Source organism: Carassius carassius, chromosome 22 (assembly GCF_963082965.1).
Source record: "Carassius carassius chromosome 22, fCarCar2.1, whole genome shotgun sequence".
Classification (NCBI taxonomy): Eukaryota; Metazoa; Chordata; class Actinopteri; order Cypriniformes; family Cyprinidae; genus Carassius; species Carassius carassius.
In genome coordinates, this window is record NC_081776.1 from 21,717,815 (window position 1) to 21,738,561 (window position 20,747).

General features: G+C 40.2%; 2 protein-coding genes and 1 pseudogene across 2 annotated transcripts; 2 read left to right on the top strand and 1 right to left on the bottom strand.

The window, feature by feature from the left end:
- Positions 1–6,522: 6,522 nt before the first annotated feature.
- LOC132098469 (zona pellucida sperm-binding protein 3-like) lies at positions 6,523–7,800 on the top strand. Its single transcript, XM_059504579.1, has 7 exons — positions 6,523–6,666; positions 6,747–6,850; positions 6,922–7,099; positions 7,195–7,312; positions 7,394–7,476; positions 7,539–7,630; positions 7,702–7,800. The coding sequence occupies exons 1-7, from the start codon at positions 6,548–6,550 to the stop codon at positions 7,779–7,781; spliced, it is 774 nt and encodes a 257-aa protein (XP_059360562.1). The 5' UTR covers positions 6,523–6,547; the 3' UTR covers positions 7,782–7,800.
- A 2,483-nt stretch (positions 7,801–10,283) lies between these two features.
- LOC132099109 (zona pellucida sperm-binding protein 4-like) lies at positions 10,284–12,473 on the bottom strand (annotated as a pseudogene).
- Positions 12,474–18,047: 5,574 nt separating this feature from the next.
- On the top strand, positions 18,048–20,104 carry LOC132098470 (zona pellucida sperm-binding protein 3-like). Its single transcript, XM_059504580.1, has 8 exons — positions 18,048–18,604; positions 18,848–18,966; positions 19,047–19,150; positions 19,222–19,399; positions 19,495–19,612; positions 19,694–19,776; positions 19,839–19,930; positions 20,006–20,104. Exons 1-8 carry the CDS (start codon positions 18,071–18,073, stop codon positions 20,083–20,085), a joined length of 1,308 nt encoding a protein of 435 aa, XP_059360563.1. The 5' UTR covers positions 18,048–18,070; the 3' UTR covers positions 20,086–20,104.
- Positions 20,105–20,747: the final 643 nt, after the last annotated feature.

Below are 20,747 nucleotides of genomic sequence, written 5' to 3' on the forward strand. Positions count from 1 at the left end.
TGTCACTAGCCAATGGAAGGCTTGATAAGGATCTGAGATTTTCATCTACACTTATTTACAATTTTTCAGTTAAAGTTTGACAGTGTGTCTATGATAGACAATGAATGTCATTAAAAAAGCCCCTGATATGACTCAAATAATAGAGAATATTCATAAAAATCTCTCTTTTTTTTAAAAGAGTTTTTAGTTTATCATTGGAAAAGAATTGGAAAAATGTAGAATTACATCACTTGCTCCCCAATGAATGGGTGGCATCAGAACGAAAGTACAAAGAGCTGATATAAATATAAAAATAATCCACAAGTAATTCACATCAATTACTGTCTTTTGGAGGGAAAGGCTGTGTGTTTCTAAGAAACAAATCCATCGTTAAGAAATTCAAACTATTCTTTCCGGCCAAAATAGGAGTTCATAATCCCAGTTAAAGGTGCCATAGAATGCGTTGATACAATATTTTAAATGATATCTACATAAAAGGTACGTGGCTTGGGTATGGGCAAAAATTCTCCAGAACGGTTTTACATGTCCATTTACAACCCTGGGATTTGTCCCTAGAATTATTTGGAAGGGTCATGAACAATAATGTCGAGCTCTGCTCTGATTGGCGGTTTCACAGCTCGGATCTCTTCTTTCCAGCGTGAAAGATGGAGAGATTAGGCTTCCAACCTGATATGTTTGAGCCTGTATCAGACGAAGATAAAGATTTGGAAAGAATGTTTAGCGTCCGCGTGAACAAGGCTTGAGAGAGTTGTCAGTGAAGATGTGGACGCAGCCTCTGTGTTGCTTTTAAAGCGTTCTTTCAATAAGAATTGAATCTTGAGATCCAATGAGAATCACCCAGTAGTTAATGAAGAGGGAGGGACTATCGTTAATTAGCTGAAATCTGTAGAATACAAAAAGACCAAAGGGCAATATCTCCACTTGGTGGTGGACGACAGAACTCACTCTGACGTGGACTGACACGGAGGCAAACATTGTGACAAATAACTAGGAGGAAAGACTAGGACTGAGAAGTAAAGGTAATATAAATACAGTTTAAATAAATAAATAAAAAGAAGGGAAAAGGGTTGTGTGAGGAATTTGCAGTGGGATTATCGACCGACGGCCTGTATAGGTCCGGAACGGTGGTCTCACGGAGTTTCTTGCAATCCGTAGGAGATGGTAGGAAATGACTCTGACAGTGAGAGTAATAACATGGCTTGTAGTGAGGAAGATGAGAGGAAGCTAAATGAATGGGAAAGTGCTGGTAAGGGAAAGAAGGGAGAGAGTCGGAAAAGAAAGAAAAATCATGCATCTAGCATTGGAGAATCAGAAAGTGATGAAAGTGGAAAAGGGGAAAAAACAGTAAAGGAAGGAATATTGAATGTTGTTGTCAGATTTGAAGAAGAAGGCGGAGTTAAGAAAATTGACCCGATTAAATTAACAAAAATCATCAAGAATCAGATTGGGGAAGTGAAATATGCAAGGATTTTAGGAGATGGGAATTTGCTAATTGGATGTGAAAATGGGACCCAGTTAGACAAAGCTAAAAGGATGACATATATTGGTAAAGTTAAGGTTCAGAGGGTTGTAAAAGTTGGAGAAAAGAGAGATAACGGAGGTAAAGGAGTGATTTATGGGATTCCCATTAATATCAATAATAAAGAAATACTGGAAAACATGAGAGTGAATAAATTCACAGTGAAAAGTGTCAAAAGATTGACCAAAGGAATAGAGAAAAAGGACACTGAGTCAATACTGATTGAATTTGAGGAGAAAGAGTTGCCTAAAGAGGTATACTTTGGATATGTAAGATATAGTGTGAGAGAGTATGTACAGAAACCAATGAGATGCTACAACTGTCAGGAGTTTGGGCACACTGCTAAAATGTGTAAGGGGAAAAGAAGGTGTGCTAGATGTGGAGGTGAACATGAATATGGGATGTGTGGTGAGGGAACAAAACCTAAGTGTTGTAACTGCGGAGGAAATCATAGTGTAGCATACTGGGGATGTGAAGCACTTAAAAAAGAGGTGGAGGTACAGAAGATAAGACTAAAAGAGAAGGTGTCATATGCTGAAGCAGTTAAGATGAATGGACAGAGGAATCAGAATATAGAGGGAAGAGTGAATAAAGGACAAGAGGAAATGGATGATCAGCAAGGGATGAGGAAAGCATGGATAGAAAAAAAGAAACTGGTCACATTCATTGCAGGAGTAATTAATGCAACACATGAGATTAAGTCAAAAACAGAAAGAATTCAAGTAATTGTGAAAGCGGCAGAACACCATTTGGACATGATAGGGCTGAAGTGGGAGGAAATAAATGATGAACTCAGGATGCAAGCAAGTCAGGAGGCATCATGATTAGGTTTTTAATCCTAATAATGCTGATTTTACAATGGAATGCGAGAAGTCTCTTAGCTAATGGGCAGGATTTTAAGCAATTTGTTGGTAGTAGGGTAGAAAAACCAGAGATAGTGTGCATTCAAGAAACTTGGTTAAGACCTCAATTGGATTTTGTTTTATATGATTATGTGGCGGTAAGGTATGATAGAAGGGAGGGGGGAGGAGGAGGGTGTGTTACATTTATAAAGCAAGGAATACCGTATAAAATCTTAGGAGTGGGAAATGAACAAGAATATGTAGTAGTGAAAGTATGGGCAGGAAAGAGAGAGTTGGTGATTTGTAATTATTATAATCCTTGTAAAAGACTAGAGAAAACTAAGCTAGAAAAGATAGAGGGACAAAATTGTAATAATATTATATGGTGTGGGGATTTTAATGGACATAATACTTTGTGGGGGAGTAAAAAAAGTGATTACAATGGTCAAATAATAGAAGAAATGATAGATGAGAAGAATTTAGTGTGCTTAAATAATGGTGTAGGTACAAGAATTGATGTTAACACTGGAAAAGAATCAGTATTAGATCTCACATTAGTTTCAAATAAAATTGCAGCAAGATGTGATTGGACAGTGCATAAGGATGGCACAATAGGCAGTGATCATTATCCGGTGTGGTGTAAAATAAATATAGAGGTAGTATGTAGTATTGGGGAAGCAAGTGGAAAATGGATTTTTGAGAAAGCTGATTGGGGAAAATTCCAGGAGGAAAGTGATAGGTTGTTTAGGCAAACTAAAGATGAAGTTAGTGTTGAAATATTAGATAATCAAATTAAGCAAGGTATAATATCAGCAGCAGCAGAATCCATTCCCAAGAGTAAAGGAAGATGTAAAAAGAAAGTAGTGCCATGGTGGGATGGAAAATGTAAAGAAGCAGTGAAAAATAGAAACAAAGCATTTAGATTAGTTAAAAGAACACATAATTATGATCATTTGATTCAGTATAAACAAGCACAGGCAATAGTTAGGAGGATAATCAGACAGACAAAAAGAACATTCTGGAAATCTTATTGTGACACAATAGGAAATACAACTCAAATAGGTGAAATATGGGGAATGATTAAAAAGATGGGGGGGGATAAAAGAGAATGGAATTATCCAGTTCTGACTGAAGGAAATGAGAAGGCGATAACAAATAAAGAAAAGGTAGAGATGATGGCAAAACGTTTTGTTAGTATAAACAGTTCTAATAACTTGTCAGAGGAAGGAAGAGTAGCAATAGAAAGAACAAAAGCGCAGTATAAGGATGTGATATGCAGGAAAGATAATGGGGATGAGGAGCAAGATGCTCCTTTTAGCATGGGAGAGTTGCAGAGAGCGCTGGATAGGTCAGGGAAAACGGCTCCAGGGAAAGATGAAGTGTGCTACAGTATGTTAAAACATTTAAGTATAGAGGGTTTGGGGAAATTATTAAATTTATACAACAAGGTGTGGGAGGAAGGGAGACTTCCACAAAGCTGGAAAGAGGCAATAATTATTCCAATAAGGAAGCCTGGAAAGGATCCAAGTAATCCTGGTAGTTACAGACCAATTGCATTAACATCGCATATATGTAAGATAATGGAACGTATGATAAATGAAAGACTAATATATCTTTTAGAGAGTAGAAATAAAATGGCTAGATGTCAAAGTGGTTTTAGAAAAGGAAGAAATACAATGGATCCTGTGATCATTTTGGAGGAGGAAATAAGGAAGGCACAAGTGAATAAAGAAACTGTAGTAGCAGTATTCTTTGATGTGGAGAAAGCATACGATATGCTGTGGAAAGAGGGTCTTTTAATCAAATTACATTTAATGGGAGTTGGAGGGAAAATGTTTAATTGGATTATGGATTTCTTAAATAGAAGGAATATACAGGTGAAAATTGGGGTAGATTTATCAAAGCAATATGTTGTAGAAAATGGAACACCACAGGGAAGTGTGGTTAGTCCAACTTTATTCTCCATTATGATTAATGATATTTATTTAAATCTTCCAGGGGATATAGGGAGGTCTTTATTCGCAGATGATGGTGCTATATGGAAGAAAGGTAGAAATGTTGAGTATATTTTAAAGAAGATGCAGGAAGGAATTGATCAAGTTGAAAATTGGGGATTAAAATGGGGATTTAAGTTTTCAGTGGAAAAATCAAAAGTAATGGTTTTTACAAATAAAAAGAAGAATAAGGAAATTAAGCTGGAAATGTATGGAAGTATGTTAGAGAAAGTAGAATGTTTTCGTTTCTTGGGAATATACTTTGACACAAAACTAACATGGAGAGAACATATAAAGTATACAGTTAATAAATGTAAGAAAGTGCTAAATGTGATGAGATGTCTTGCTGGGTTGGAGTGGGGTGCAAGTGTTTCAGCTTTAAAATATATATACATTGCTTTAATAAGATCTAAATTAGACTATGGGAGTATTGCGTATGGGTCAGCAGCAAAGACAACATTAGCTGAATTGGATATTGTGCAAGCGTGTGCCTTAAGAATACGTTTAGGGGCAATTAAAACTTCTCCAGTATGTGCACTTCAGGTGGAGGGAGGTGAAATGCCATTGTGGCTTCGACGGAAACAACTGACTGCAAACTATTGGATAAATCTTCGAGGGCATGAGGATAGTCATCCAACAAAAAAGGTATTACAAAAGTGTTGGGAAAAGGAGAGAAGAAAGAAAGAAAGTTTTGGCTGGACAGCTGATTTAATTGCAAAAGAAATGGAAGTGTATAATAAAAGATTTGCTAATACTGTGTTATGGCCTGTTAAGCCATTTTGGACATTGGAAATTCCGAAGGTTGATCTAGAGCTTTTAGTAATTAAAGGTTGTAACAGAAATATAGATATAATCAATGAATATTTTAAATATAAGAACAAGTATAAGGACAATACGGAGATTTATACAGATGGGTCAAAGGACCTACAAACAGATGCGACAGGGTCTGCGGTATACATCCCTAAATATGAGATAGGAATTAGCAAAAGAACATCTGACAGCATAAATGTTTATGCAGTTGAATTATGTGCTATACTTGTTGCATTAGAATGGATTGAACAATGCAGGGATATTAACATTCTAGTATGCAGTGACTCAGTATCAGCTCTTATGAGTATGAAGACTGGAAAAGCTAGTAGTCATCAAGAAATATTATATGAAATCTTGTGTTTAAATTCAAGGGTATGTAGACAAGGGAAAAATATAACATATATGTGGATACCAGCACATGTGGGCATACAGGGAAATGAGAAAGTTGATAAATTGGCAAAAAAGGCAACAAAAAAAGAACATGTTGACATGGAAATTAAATTGTCAAAATCAGAAGGGAAGAGTCTAGTGTGGAAAAAGATAATGGAAATATGGCAACATCAATGGGATCATGAAAGTAAAGGAAGACAACTATACATGATTCAAAATAAAGTAGGCAGTATAAGAGAGATGTCAAGTAGAAGGACAGAACAAGTGGTAATAACAAGACTTAGGATTGGGCATTGTAAGTTAAGTGGAACTCTTCATATGTTAGGAAAACATCCCACAGGCCAATGCGATGAATGCCAAGAGGAAGAAACAATTAGTCACATTTTTATGTCATGCAGGAAATTTATAAAAGAAAGACAAGAGTTGAAATATAGCTTACAAGAAATTGGTATAGGACAGTACAATTTAAAAAGTATATTAGGATGTGGAAAGAGTGAGCAAGGAAAGAAATATTTGTTTTATTTTTTAAAGAGGACTGGACTGGAAAAAAGAATATAATAAAAAAGTGACATGATAATAGACAACAGATGGCAGTAATGTAACATATTGGATACCAACTGCCTTAAAAACCCAAGGAAGAAGAAGCAGAAGAAGAATCTCCACTTGGTGTTTAGCTGTTGAACAATGGCTGGAAGTTGGTGTTTGGTTCAGATTTCGTTGGTCTGTGCGTTCTGTCATGCTGTTCCACAGTGGAGTAAGTCGCTTCAGGATGTTCAAGCTCTGATGCAGCAAACTGACCAGCAGTTTCAGCTCCAGAAGCCAGTTCAACAGCTAACTAAGCCGCAGTTTCCGCTTCAGAAGCCTGTTCAACAGCTAACTAAGCCGCAGTTTCCGCTTCAGAAGCCTGTTCAACAGCTAACTAACCAGCAGCCTTTTGGAATGGGTTGGGGTTTGGGGAGAATCCTCTTGGTAACAACGTCAGTCTCCTATAGATGACCAAGGATGAGCTTGTCTACACCTTTGCCCTTACCTACACTCCTGAGGCGTTTGCTGGCACTCCGATTACCCGTGCAGGTGGTGCAGTTATTGGTGTTCAATGCCATTATCAAAGGTAAGTGACCTTTTGTGACTCATGGCATTGCTTGCGGTGGTGGAACCGGAAGCCCGTTTAATTGGTAACTTGAACGGCAGGTTTCAAAATGTCAGCGGTAATGCCTTGAAGCCAACTTGGGTCCCTTATGCCTCAACGGAGGCTGGTGAAGAAGTCTTGCTGTTCTCCCTGAAGCTCATGATGGGTTTGTGCAGTTTCTCTAGACCTCCTGCCTTCTGAACGAGGCTGTGCCTAAGCAGTTCTTCCCTCTTGCAGATGACTGGTCCTATGAGAGGCCTTCAAACTCTTACTTCCTGGGTGACGTTATTAATGTTGAGGCATCCGTGAAGGTATACAACCACGTCCCTCTGCGTGTGTTTGTGGACCGCTGTGTGGCCACCCAAGTACCTGATGTGAACACCCTTCCGAGATATTTGTTCATTGAGAATCATGGGTGTGTTCATGTCACCAGATGCTGCAGAGTTGAGTTGTTCTCGCGTTTGCTCCTTGTAACCACTTTGTCCCCGACAACTACTTTTCACTCCTTAGATGTCTTGTGGATGCCAAGGTCACAGCTTCCAGCTCGCGCTTCATGCCTCGATCCCAGGAAGACAAAATCCGGTTCCAGCTGGAGGCCTTCATGTTCCAGGGGGGATCCAGTCCTTCTGTATGTATTCCGAGTGTTGGGGAGAACGACCTCTCCCATTTGCTTTGGTTTGTGACCCCTTACCCGTGGTGTCTCTTGCAGATCTACATAACGTGTGTTCTGAAGGCCACTCTTGCTTCTGCACCTAGTGACGCGCTCCACAAATCCTGTTCCTTTGCCAATGGGTATGTTCATGCCACGTACGAATACATTAAAGGTGCCATGTCTGATTTTTTTCGTATTGCAGGTGGCTTGCTGCTGATGGGAACCACCAGGTTTGTGGTTGCTGTGACTCCACATGTGGTCCTGATGGTGGAACTGCTGCTTCTCCTTTTGGAGGTAGGAAGGTGCTTTTAAGCTTGGTTTTTGACCCTTCAAGCACTTAACTCTGGTGTCTGCTTTTTTTCTAGGCCTTCAGTGGGAAGGGAAGGCCTCGCTCGGTCCTGTAGTGGTTCAAGAGCACAAGAAGACTTTGGCTGGTCTTCAATAAATGTGGGGGAGCAAACTTATTCTTGCTTCGGTTTTTCTTGTCTAGTTTAACCAATTGATTTGAGCGAGGAAGCGGGTAGTCCTACTGTACCTATTCTCTTGCCAGAAGGAAAGGCTCCCTTTTCACGTTAGGGAAGTTAATAACCCTTTTAAAGGGACCTGCTGTGAGCTCCCTTTTGATGAGTACTGTAAAGGTGGAATACATTGCCCATGATGCTGTAAAGGGAATTCCTAGAAGCACTGCAGATTTTGCGTGCCTCTTATGCAGTGAACTTGATTTCTTCGTGTTGGTAACTTCAAATGAGCAGTTTAATTTTCTCCTTGCATCCCCAAATAGGTTTGCTCAGTTAAATCTGTTTCCTAATGCTCCTTGTTGACATCTCTAATGCTTTTAAATCCATGTACAATAAAAGCGCACTCCCAGTATCAACACTGGCACAACATTTTCCACCTTCAGATGGGTTATTTATAGGTTTTTCCATTGTGTTAGGAAAATGGCAGGCATCTCTTAAGTTCAATTTAGTATTTGGGGAGCCAAACTTGCAGAACCTGTACTGACGTAAGGGGTTTTTTGTGCAGTAGCAGGTCAGTTATAATTCTGAGAAATCATTGCCGAAATGACACCCAAAGAGAACTAATGTTTGGACTGGTGGATGAAATTCACCAAGCATTCATATTCAGTCACGTCTGCAGTGGTTTGTGTTCTCATAGATTCACTGAAAAGTGTCAAATAGGGTTTATAGTCAAAAGTTGCATATACACAGAGATATATTTACTGATGTTTACTTCATATTTCTTCAGACAGAATCATAATTTCTATTCATTTTCCACTGATTTACGCGATCTGATGATAATGATCCGCTCCCAGCCCTGTCTCTGTGTGTATAGTCTTCCGTGTGCGCGCTGACAGAGACCGGATTCGCCCGTGTCTTGTCCATCATAACGGTGCATCATATCCCGCCCTGTCCTGCCCATGATGCATTTCCTGTACACTTCCGTGTTGATATCTGACCACAACAACACAGAGAAACCTCTACCTATGAAATATCCAAATAATAAACACACGATTACGTTAGTTAATAGTTGGTATGTGATTTTCTTGAGATTTGGGGCGTTTTTATAACAATATTAAAAATGTACATCTGAAATGCTAACTTGTGCAGCGACGTAAAAGGCTATAAATAGCATATTTTTACAACCGTAAACGACCAAAAGGAGGTTATTACAAACACTCAGTCAGGGTTTAAAGTGAGTTTTGAGTAAAAGTGTACTAATAATTTCATAAATAGTCTCATGTAGCTTGATGCTAACGTTAGCTCTAATGCAGCTACATAGCAGGTGCAGATCTTCTTCATAATGCATTTTGTAGTATTGTCAAAGGTTGTAAGAAAATGTTTTGTATTTTTATAGTAAGGCTTTTGATAATAGTGGGGTAAATGTATACTGGAAATGAAGCGATGTGGCTTGGTAAACCTTGAAATACCCAAAACAAAGGCTAATAGTAGCGGAATAAAAAAAAGAAAATCCTCATTTATCATTATTGTGTCATACCTGGCCGATGTGTGAAAGGCTTGTTTCGCAAGAACAATAGAATCAAACAAGAGATAATCGCATTCCAGGAGTCAAATCAATTTTATTAGCCTTTTATGAGCCCTCTCTAAAAATACACATGACATGGTCTTAGAAAAGGTTTAATAAAATTCACACTTTGTGAGATCAGATTCTGAAATATCAAAGTGAAGTATTAGTAGACTTGTGGCTTTAGCTTCATCATGTATCTAAAATCATATCCTACATCATTTAGTACACTTCAGTATGTTTTAAATATTTTTATTGACATGTTTGAGCTTATCTCTATTATAACAGTCTGAGTAATTCTGATTCATGAACAGTAAACTTTGAAGTGTCAGCTTTGGGAACATTATGTATCTAGTAAGAAAGACTCCTAAGCAGCAACCTTTTAATTTTGGGTATGTCATTTGTGTCTCCATGCTGAAAATGGGGGGTGACAAGTAAGGGGTTAAATTGTGTTACGAAGACGAATGAAGTTTTTACAGGTTTGGAACAACACGGGGGTAAGGGATTAGTGACACAATTTTGGGGTGAAGTATTCCTTTAATATCACTACTTTGAGTTGCAGACAATTGACACCGTTTCGTGTTTGCTTCAAGACAGTCGAGAACTGATTTCCACTTAAAACTTGAGCTCAGCGATTTGAGTTGTATTTAAAACAAAAGCCGCAAGTAATCCACATAACTACTTTCTATATTGTGAATGTCGGGAACCAAACTACTGTTTGGAAGACAAATTAAAAGAATAAGGGGAGCCTTGTGCGGCCCCAGGTTAGCAACTGGAGGAAGGATTAAGGAATGCACAACCTTACAAAAGGTTGTGGAACCTTGGTTTAATAGTGAGAGGGGAAAACACTGGGAAGAGGCATGTAATCCCACATTCTGCTGAACCAAAACAATGCCAATAGACAAAAGACACCTAAGGGTTCTGCAAAGTTTATTAAAAAAAAAAAAAAAACACTAGATTTACATGACCAGAGTAACTTCTCCACTAGAAACCACAGTCTGCTCCCCAGAGACAGCCTTGATACGAGTGTCTCTTCCTGAAAGAGAAATGTTCGAAGTGAGAATGCACTTCTAAAATGCTCCCTTCCTCTTGTCAAGAGAAAGCAAGAACTCACGTTTCCTAGTGCAGCTTTGCTCACAAGAGCCAGATGATGGATGGCACACCTCTGTACTGCAGTGGATGAAGATCTGACAGGGAAGAATACGGTTTCCTTCAGAGCAGCCAGTGAGGCTGGATCTACAAATGTGAACATCTTCACAACAAAGCGCTTGTAGTGGGTTGGGAACTGAAGACCAGACGATCCAGTCACTGGAACCAGTGTGGTCAGATAGTGGTCGTCCTGGTAAGGGCATCTGAAAACAAGAGAAAGTTAGAAAGGGTCTCCCAGCAGACCAACTGGATAAAGATTGGCTGTACACTCACCCGTCGATCAGAAGGTCCCACTGGGGGAGACTGAGTGGACTGGGGGTTGAAGTCGTCCAACAACGTCCCAGCGTCAGGACAATGTTGGGGTCGGTCCTCTCCATAATGTGCACCTCAACATACACAGGCTCTCGCAGGACTTTTGTGATGGGATAATCAGCGTCACTGTAATAGGACGTGTAGGCCTCATCCCCTGAGGAACAACACTGGGGTTTAACCAGACTCCAGTTTGAAAGGCTTTAGGCAGACACAGGACAAGACCTTACCTTCAGCACAGCCTTTGGTGACACATTGGCCAGTCTGAGCTCCACCCTGAGAGGTCCAGCAGCAGCTACTGGTGGAGGTGGAGGAACAGAGTTGACCTCCACAACCAGAGCTTCCACGGAAGTTCCCGAATATCTACACTGGAAGAGAAACCTGGACGACACACAGCGAGCTTGTAGCATTTATCAGGGATTAATGGTCACACCAAGACATGGATCACCTACTCAAAATGACTGTCCCTTGTGATGGAACCATATGGTCCAATCCCCACTTCATACGAGGAGGTCATTCGGTTTTCATACACCACATATCCGCTGTCCTCCTGTGAATAGGAACGTGTCAGCATCCAGTCCATCATAAGCAATGCAGAATAAAACCAGTAGCTGCTGCTCACCATCACGCTCGTGCCACATGCGGTCACAGGGAACTGGTATATAGCAAAGGAAGGTGTAGACCCCACAGGAGCACAAGGTGGGTCATTTCCACCCAGTAGATGAACCGTATCCAGACTCAGTCGAGGCAGAGTAACGTCTCTAGACACCACTACCACAAACTGACCATCTCTAATACACTGGACAGTCACTACAACAAGGTACAAGAGCAGGTTAAATTCAGAGAATCAGTTTGACACGAACGGAATAAGATTGAGAACACTTACCCGCCCTTCCATAGAAACACTGCTGTCCGTTAAAGCAGCAGTTGATATCTTCACACTCAGCACCACTGATCCCAGGTAGACCACATTGGATCTGCTCAGAATCAGCTACAGCACATTTATCAAGGGGCTCTGCCTGCACTACTGGCTTCTGAAACTGCTGTTTAACTGGCTTCTGAATCGGAAACTGCGGCTTAGTTATCTGTTGAACTGGCTTCTGAAGTGGAAACTGCTGGTTAGTTAGCTGTTGAACAGGCTTCTGAAGCGGAAACTGCGGCTTAGTTATCTGTTGAACTGGCTTCTGAAGTGGAAATTGCGGGGTAGGTAGCTGTTGAACTGGCTTCTGAAGCGGAAACTGCTGGTTAGTTAGCTGTTGAACAGGCTTCTGAAGCGGAAACTGCGGCTTAGTTAACTGTTGAACAGGCTTCTGAAGTGGAAATTGCGGGGTAGGTAGCTGTTGAACTGGCTTCTGAAGTGGAAACTGCGGTGTAGGTAGCTGTTGAACTGGCTTCTGAAGTGGAAACTGCGGTGTAGGTAGCTGTTGAACTGGTTTCTGAAGTGGAAACTGCTGGTTAGTTAGCTGTTGAACAGGCTTCTGAAGCGGAAACTGCGGCTTAGTTAGCTGTTGAACTGGCTTCTGGAGCTGAAACTGCTGGTCAGTTTGCTGCATCATCAGAGCTTGAACATCCTGAAGCGACTTACTCCACTGTGGAACAGCATGACAGAACGCACAGACCAACGAAATCTGAACCAAACACCAACTTCCAGCCATTGTTCAACAGCTAAACACCAAGTGGAGATTCTTCTTCTTCTAGGATTTAATGGCGGTTGGCAAACCAACTTAAAAGGTGCATTCCCGCCACCTACTGAAATGGAGTGTGAAGCGCATATTTGGAAAGGAAGTTTAAACTAGATCTACTCTTTTAAAAAAAAAAAAAAAATAAATAAAATTATATATATATATATCCATATAAAATTTACACATAATGGAGTTTTAAATCCTATTAAATAATCCTGTTTCCTTTAAAAATATAAATAACTCATGATAAACTCTTGATTGTTTAGCACCTTGTCCTAGGAGAACCTGAAGTGTCAACTCATTGATTCCTACACTTCTTAAAGCATGTCTTAACTGGGACCGCTCTCTTTCATAAGCTTCGCATTCTAAAAGGACATGCTCTATATTTTCAACTAACCCACATTTGTCACAATTTCCATTCTCATGTTTACCAATTCTTTGTAAGCTTTGATTTAATAAACAATGTCCAATACGCATTCTTGTTATTAAAACATCCTCTTTCCGGTTTCCGAATCTTCTTCTCTCTGACCCAACTTTTCCTTGAATGCAGTAAAAATGTCTACCTTTCTTTCCTTCATTCCATTCTTTCTGCCAAATTTCCTGTATTTGTTTAGCTATTATCACTTTAATTTCTGTTTTACTTAATGCCACTTCAATGTCAATTTGTGAATGATTTAATGCCTGTTTAGCCTGATTATCAGCCTCCTCATTTCCTTTCACACCCATATGCGATGGAACCCATACAAGATTCACCAGAAGTCCATACTGTCTTGTTCTGTAAAGACTCTGCATTACTTCATTTATCATGTCTTGCCTTGCTGATGATGTTCCACTTTCCAAGCTATTTAGTGCGGATAAAGAATCTGTACATATCACTACCCTTGTTGGTTGGATTTCTTCTATCCACTGAAGTGCTAGACATATTGCAATAATTTCTGCAGAGAATACTGAAAGATAATCTGATATTCTTTTTGCTATTCTAATGTTAAAAAGTGGAATATATACCGCTACTGCTGTTTTCCCAAATTCTGGATCTTTTGAACCATCAGTGTATATTTGAACTGCACTATAATAACTTTGATCAATGTATTGCTGTATATTAAAATTTCCTAATCCATTTGTATTGTTATGCTTTTCTTTAAGCAATTGAGTATCAATCAAAGGCATTGGGAAAAGCCAAGGAGGAATTGCTGACCTAGCCACAGTAGGAGCAACATTGAAGTCGCTTAATCCCATTCTCCGGGCTTCCTCACTGGCCTTCCATCCAAAACTTGATAACTTTTTATGTCCATATTCCCAACAATCCTCCAACACCATTTTAACTGGGTGACTGTCCAAGTGTCCCTTTATACTTATAAAATACCTCATCTTTAACTTGAGCCTACGAATTACTTGAGGCATTACACCCATCTCTACTTGCACTGCTGTTATTGGAGAGGATCTAAACGCTCCACAACAAACTTGCAAAGCTTGTGACTGAATTGCCTCTATTTTTACGAGTTGTGTTTTGGATGCAGTGCAATATACCATACTGCCATAATCTATTGCTGATCTTATTAGAGCACAATATATTATTTTAAGAGACTGGCGACATGCTCCCCAATCAACTCCTGCTAAACACCTCATGATATTTAATGCTTTTTTGCATTTGTCAACCAGTTTCTGGATATGCATACTAAAATTCAATTTCAAATCCATCCATATACCCAGAAACCTCACAACTGCTGTTTGCTTCACTTCTTGTCCATACAATCTGATGTTAATGGTAGGGTTACTTTTCCTTTTTGCAAAACAAATTACCTGCGTTTTATCTACTGAAAACCGAAATCCCCATTCATTTGCCCAATTTTCTACCATTTTAACGGCATTCTGCAAACATCTTTCCACATTCTTTACATTACGCCCTCTTTTCCACAGTGCTCCATCATCCGCATATAAAGATCTTCCAATGCCCCTATCAACCTTTGTAAAGATGTCGTTAATCATAATATTAAACAGAATTGGACTACTAACGCTTCCCTGAGGTGTTCCATTCTCTATTGTGTGTATCTGAGAAAAAGCAGTACTTACTCTTACTTGTATAGTTCTGTTAAACAGGAAATCCCTGATCCAGTTATACATTCTTCCTTTAATTTCCATTTTTTCTAACTTAATTAAAAGTCCCTCTTTCCACATCATGTCATAAGCTTTTTCAACATCAAAAAATACCCCAACTAAAGCTTCCTTATTTACCTGAGCCTTTCTTATTTCAGATTCCAGGCACAGTACTGAGTCCATTGTATTACGTCCTTTCCTAAATCCACTTTGATAAGGTGATAAAATATTATCCCTTTCAATGACATATACTAATCTACTCATGACCATACGCTCCATTATTTTGCATAGATTAGACGTTAAAGCTATAGGTCTATAATTATTTGGCTGTGTATGATCTTTGCCTGGTTTTGGAATTGGCACTATGACACCATGCTTCCAGTCATTTGGTAACTTTCCTAACTCCCAAACCTTATTAAAAAGCCTCAAAATTGTCTCTAATGCTGTCTCTGATAAATGTTTTACCATCTCATAACAAATGTCATCTCTGCCTGGAGATGTTTGCTTAACCCCTGCAAGCGCTTTTTTCAATTCGTACAAATTGCAAATAGGAAAATGATCACTTCCTACAGTACTTTGTTTTAGTACTTTCCATTCACATTTACTCGCTAAACTTTCAGATACTATTGTCAAGTCTAATACCGAATGCCTTCCCTTATTCAAATCAATTCTAGTATGACTTCCATCATTAATGCACACTAATCTTCCCCAATCTAGCATATCTTCAATGATCTTACCATTATAATCTGTTTTTGCGCTTCCCCATATTGAACTATGAGCGTTAAAATCACCACACCACACCATTTTTTGACTTTCATTTCCTCCTATACTTTCTAGAATATCCTTGCTTAACCTATCACATGGATTGTAAAAATTAATTACTCTAATACACCTTGATCCTTCCCATATTTCCACCACCACAACTTCTACTTCCCCATCTACCTCAACTGTTTTATACCCGATTCCTTGCTTTATAAAAGTAGCTACTCCACCTCCATTCCCTTGTTGTCTATCCCTCCGAATAGTAGTATATCCATGTATTAGAAAGTTATATTGTGACTTAAGCCAAGTTTCCTGTATACATATAATATCTGGGCCTTTCTCTTGGTCTGCTATAAATTTCTTAAACTCCTGTCCATTTGCAATCAAACTTCTTGCATTCCATTGCAAAATATATAACACCATTAAGATCCACCACATGTTGTCTGACTATTTACTGCTTGACTATTTAATGTTGGAATCTTGAGCCTTTCATTTATCATGTCAACAGTAACATTCCCCAGATCCAAGTACTTTTCTGCAGCTCTGATAATGATTTTAATTCTTTCAGTCCTGCTTTCAGTTTGAGCTGAACAGTTCACTACTTCAGCGATAAATGTTACAAATGCCACTTTATCATCCACTACTACCTTTTCATCTCTTTGTTCTTTACTCTGTTGTTTTGAATGAATTTCTTCATTCATATTTTCATTTGTTTTAGGAATCTGGTTTACTTTCTTCAATGCCTCAGCGTATGTTATTCCTTCTGTCGTTCTAACATTTTGAACCTTGACTGCCTTTTTCCGTACCTGACAACCACCGTATCCTGCACTATGATCCCCACCACAGTTGCAGCATTTAGGATTTACACCTTGCCCACATTTGCCGTACTCATGTTCACCTCCACACCGCGCACATCTCTGCTTACCTCTGCATACTGCCGCTACATGACCGAATTTTTGACACTTATAACATCTTAGCGGCGGAGGAACGTATGGTCTTACTGCATATCTTACAAATCCTAAATAAACTTTCTCTGGCATTTTATTTTCATCAAAGTTTATCATTACTGAGAGGCTGTCCATCTTCTCGTTATTTCTAACACACTTGAGCCGTTTAACAAACTTTACTGCTGCTCCCGTGATATTTCTTTTAATCTTCTCCTCCGTGACATCTGTCGGAATCCCTGTTACAACACCTCTAACCCAATTCTTTTCTTCCGGTATCGAGCACAACACCTTATGTCCAATCATCGATTTTATACCCAGAGCTGATTTTTGCTGCCTACTGTCTTTACAAAACAACAACAGATTGCCATCCCTCAAAGTCGTAATGCTTTCAACTGTCCCTATCATTTCTTTCAATGTTTTCGTCAGCTTCAACGGATTAATCGCATTTACAGAATCAACAAACTTCAACAATACCTTATATTCCTCTTTCCTTCTTCTAGTCTGGAGATTTCCTTTCTCACTACCCGATTCTGAAGATTGTTTCTTTCTTTTCCGATTTTCTACTACACTCCACTTACTACTTCCATTCTCGCTGCCTCCACTATCCACATCCTCCATTTCCGGATCACTTCCGGAATCTACGCTACTTCCTTCCATCATCACTCCACACCTCCACCTGCCACCACCTCACCACCACCAAGTGGAGATATTGCCCTTTGGTCTTTTTGTATTCTACAGATTTCAGCTAATTAACGATAGTCCCTCCCTCTTCATTAACTACTGGGTGATTCTCATTGGATCTCAAGATTCAATTCTTATTGAAAGAACGCTTTAAAAGCAACACAGAGGCTGCGTCCACATCTTCACTGACAACTCTCTCAAGCCTTGTTCACGCGGACGCTAAACATTCTTTCCAAATCTTTATCTTCGTCTGATACAGGCTCAAACATATCAGGTTGGAAGCCTAATCTCTCCATCTTTCACGCTGGAAAGAAGAGATCCGAGCTGTGAAACCGCCAATCAGAGCAGAGCTCGACATTATTGTTCATGACCCTTCCAAATAATTCTAGGGACAAATCCCAGGGTTGTAAATGGACATGTAAAACCGTTCTGGAGAATTTTTGCCCATACCCAAGCCACGTACCTTTTATGTAGATATCATTTAAAATATTGTATCAACGCATTCTATGGCACCTTTAACTGGGATTATGAACTCCTATTTTGGCCGGAAAGAATAGTTTGAATTTCTTAACGATGGATTTGTTTCTTAGAAACACACAGCCTTTCCCTCCAAAAGACAGTAATTGATGTGAATTACTTGTGGATTATTTTTATATTTATATCAGCTCTTTGTACTTTCGTTCTGATGCCACCCATTCATTGGGGAGCAAGTGATGTAATTCTACATTTTTCCAATTCTTTTCCAATGATAAACTAAAAACTCTTTTAAAAAAAAGAGAGATTTTTATGAATATTCTCTATTATTTGAGTCATATCAGGGGCTTTTTTAATGACATTCATTGTCTATCATAGACACACTGTCAAACTTTAACTGAAAAATTGTAAATAAGTGTAGATGAAAATCTCAGATCCTTATCAAGCCTTCCATTGGCTAGTGACATTCCAGAACGTTCTCATTTGTTAATTACAGGTCCAGAGGAGAATCAAAGGTAATCAGTCAAGCTGAAAGGGGAGGAGCCGCTTAAATTCAAAGCTGTACTTAATGGCAAAGACGAGGACTGGTGGGTATTGTGTTAACGTTTGTCAGGATGGGTCTTTTGCAATATGTGTTAGTGCTGGTTGTGCTTGTGGTGTTTGATCTGAAGAATGCTTTTGGAAGTTTGAGATCCAGTCAAAGTCCAAAAAGCAAGAAGCATCAATCATATCCAGCTTCCAGAGTGCCTGTTTCTTCTCAAGTGCTCGGAGACACTTTGCAGAAGGCTTCTCCGTCTCAGAGTCTTGACTACAGAGGATTTGCACAAGAGCCTCTTGGTCTTCAGGAGAAGCAGGTGTTGCAGGGTCCAGTGAAGCCTTTGGACTGGAGGTTTCCCATTGTTCCAGAAGTGCCGAGTGAGATGGCGGTGGACTTCCATTTGAGGCAACCTGTGACTCCCAGTAGTGTAGCTATTCAATGCGGTGAGAACCGGGTTCATGTGGAGGTACAGCAGGACTTGTTTAGCAATGGTGAACTGATCCAGCCATCTGGTCTGACTTTGGGAGGATGTCCTGTTGTCGGTTTGGTCCCAGGCTCCAAGGTGCTCTTCTTTGAGAACGAACTGCAGGACTGCAACAGTGTGTTGATGGTAAGAGCGGTTAAGTGTTACTAGATCTATTGAACCCTACTAAAAATGGGCCCTTGTTTTGGTATCGATGGCTCCCTGAATCTATAACATCCATGGGACGGTTCTTTTTATAGTGGGGGGAAAAACCCTTAATAACTGCTTACTCGGGTAACCAAGTGTTATGGCATGACTTGCTAAGATGCCTTTTGGAATGGGTTGGGGTTTGGGGAGAATCCTCTTGGTAACAACGTCAGTCTCCTATAGATGACCAAGGATGAGCTTGTCTACACCTTTGCCCTTACCTACACTCCTGAGGCGTTTGCTGGCACTCCGATTACCCGTGCAGGTGGTGCAGTTATTGGTGTTCAATGCCATTATCAAAGGTAAGTGACCTTTTGTGACTCATGGCATTGCTTGCGGTGGTGGAACCGGAAGCCCGTTTAATTGGTAACTTGAACGGCAGGTTTCAAAATGTCAGCGGTAATGCCTTGAAGCCAACTTGGGTCCCTTATGCCTCAACGGAGGCTGGTGAAGAAGTCTTGCTGTTCTCCCTGAAGCTCATGATGGGTTTGTGCAGTTTCTCTAGACCTCCTGCCTTCTGAACGAGGCTGTGCCTAAGCAGTTCTTCCCTCTTGCAGATGACTGGTCCTATGAGAGGCCTTCAAACTCTTACTTCCTGGGTGACGTTATTAATGTTGAGGCATCCGTGAAGGTATACAACCACGTCCCTCTGCGTGTGTTTGTGGACAGCTGTGTGGCCACCCAAGTACCTGATGTGAACGCCCTTCCGAGATATTTGTTCATTGAGAATCATGGGTGTGTTCATGTCACCAGATGCTGCAGAGTTGAGTTGTTCTCGCGTTTGCTCCTTGTAACCACTTTGTCCCCGACAACTACTTTTCACTCCTTAGATGTCTTGTGGATGCCAAGGTCACAGCTTCCAGCTCGCGCTTCATGCCTCGATCCCAGGAAGACAAAATCCGGTTCCAGCTGGAGGCCTTCATGTTCCAGGGGGGATCCAGTCCTTCTGTATGTATTCCGAGTGTTGGGGAGAACGACCTCTCCCATTTGCTTTGGTTTGTGACCCCTTACCCGTGGTGTCTCTTGCAGATCTACATAACGTGTGTTCTGAAGGCCACTCTTGCTTCTGCACCTAGTGACGCGCTCCACAAATCCTGTTCCTTTGCCAATGGGTATGTTCATGCCACGTACGAATACATTAAAGGTGCCATGTCTGATTTTTTTCGTATTGCAGGTGGCTTGCTGCTGATGGGAACCACCAGGTTTGTGGTTGCTGTGACTCCACATGTGGTCCTGATGGTGGAACTGCTGCTTCTCCTTTTGGAGGTAGGAAGGTGCTTTTAAGCTTGGTTTTTGACCCTTCAAGCACTTAACTCTGGTGTCTGCTTTTTTTTTTTCTAGGCCTTCAGTGGGAAGGGAAGGCCTCGCTCGGTCCTGTAGTGGTTCAAGAGCACAAGAAGACTTTGGCTGGTCTTCAATAAATGTGGGGGAGCAAACTTATTCTTGCTTCGGTTTTTCTTGTCTAGTTTAACCAATTGATTTGAGCGAGGAAGCGGGTAGTCCTACTGTACCTATTCTCTTGCCAGAAGGAAAGGCTCCCTTTTCACGTTAGGGAAGTTAATAACCCTTTTAAAGGGACCTGCTGTGAGCTCCCTTTTGATGAGTACTGTAAAGGTGGAATACATTGCCCATGATGCTGTAAAGGGAATTCTGGGAGTTCTGCGTGAACGTCCACTTCCTAGAAGCACTGCAGATTTTGCGTGCCTCTTATGCAGTGAACTTGATTTCTTCGTGTTGGTAACTTCAAATGAGCAGTTTAATTTTCTCCTTGCATCCCCAAATAGGTTTGCTCAGTTAAATCTGTTTCCTAATGCTCCTTGTTGACATCTCTAATGCTTTTAAATCCATGTACAATAAAAGCGCACTCCCAGTATCAACACTGGCACAACATTTTCCACCTTCAGATGGGTTATTTATAGGTTTTTCCATTGTGTTAGGAAAATGGCAGGCATCTCTTAAGTTCAATTTAGTATTTGGGGAGCCAAACTTGCAGAACCTGTACTGACGTAAGGGGTTTTTTGTGCAGTAGCAGGTCAGTTATAATTCTGAGAAATCATTGCCGAAATGACACCCAAAGAGAACT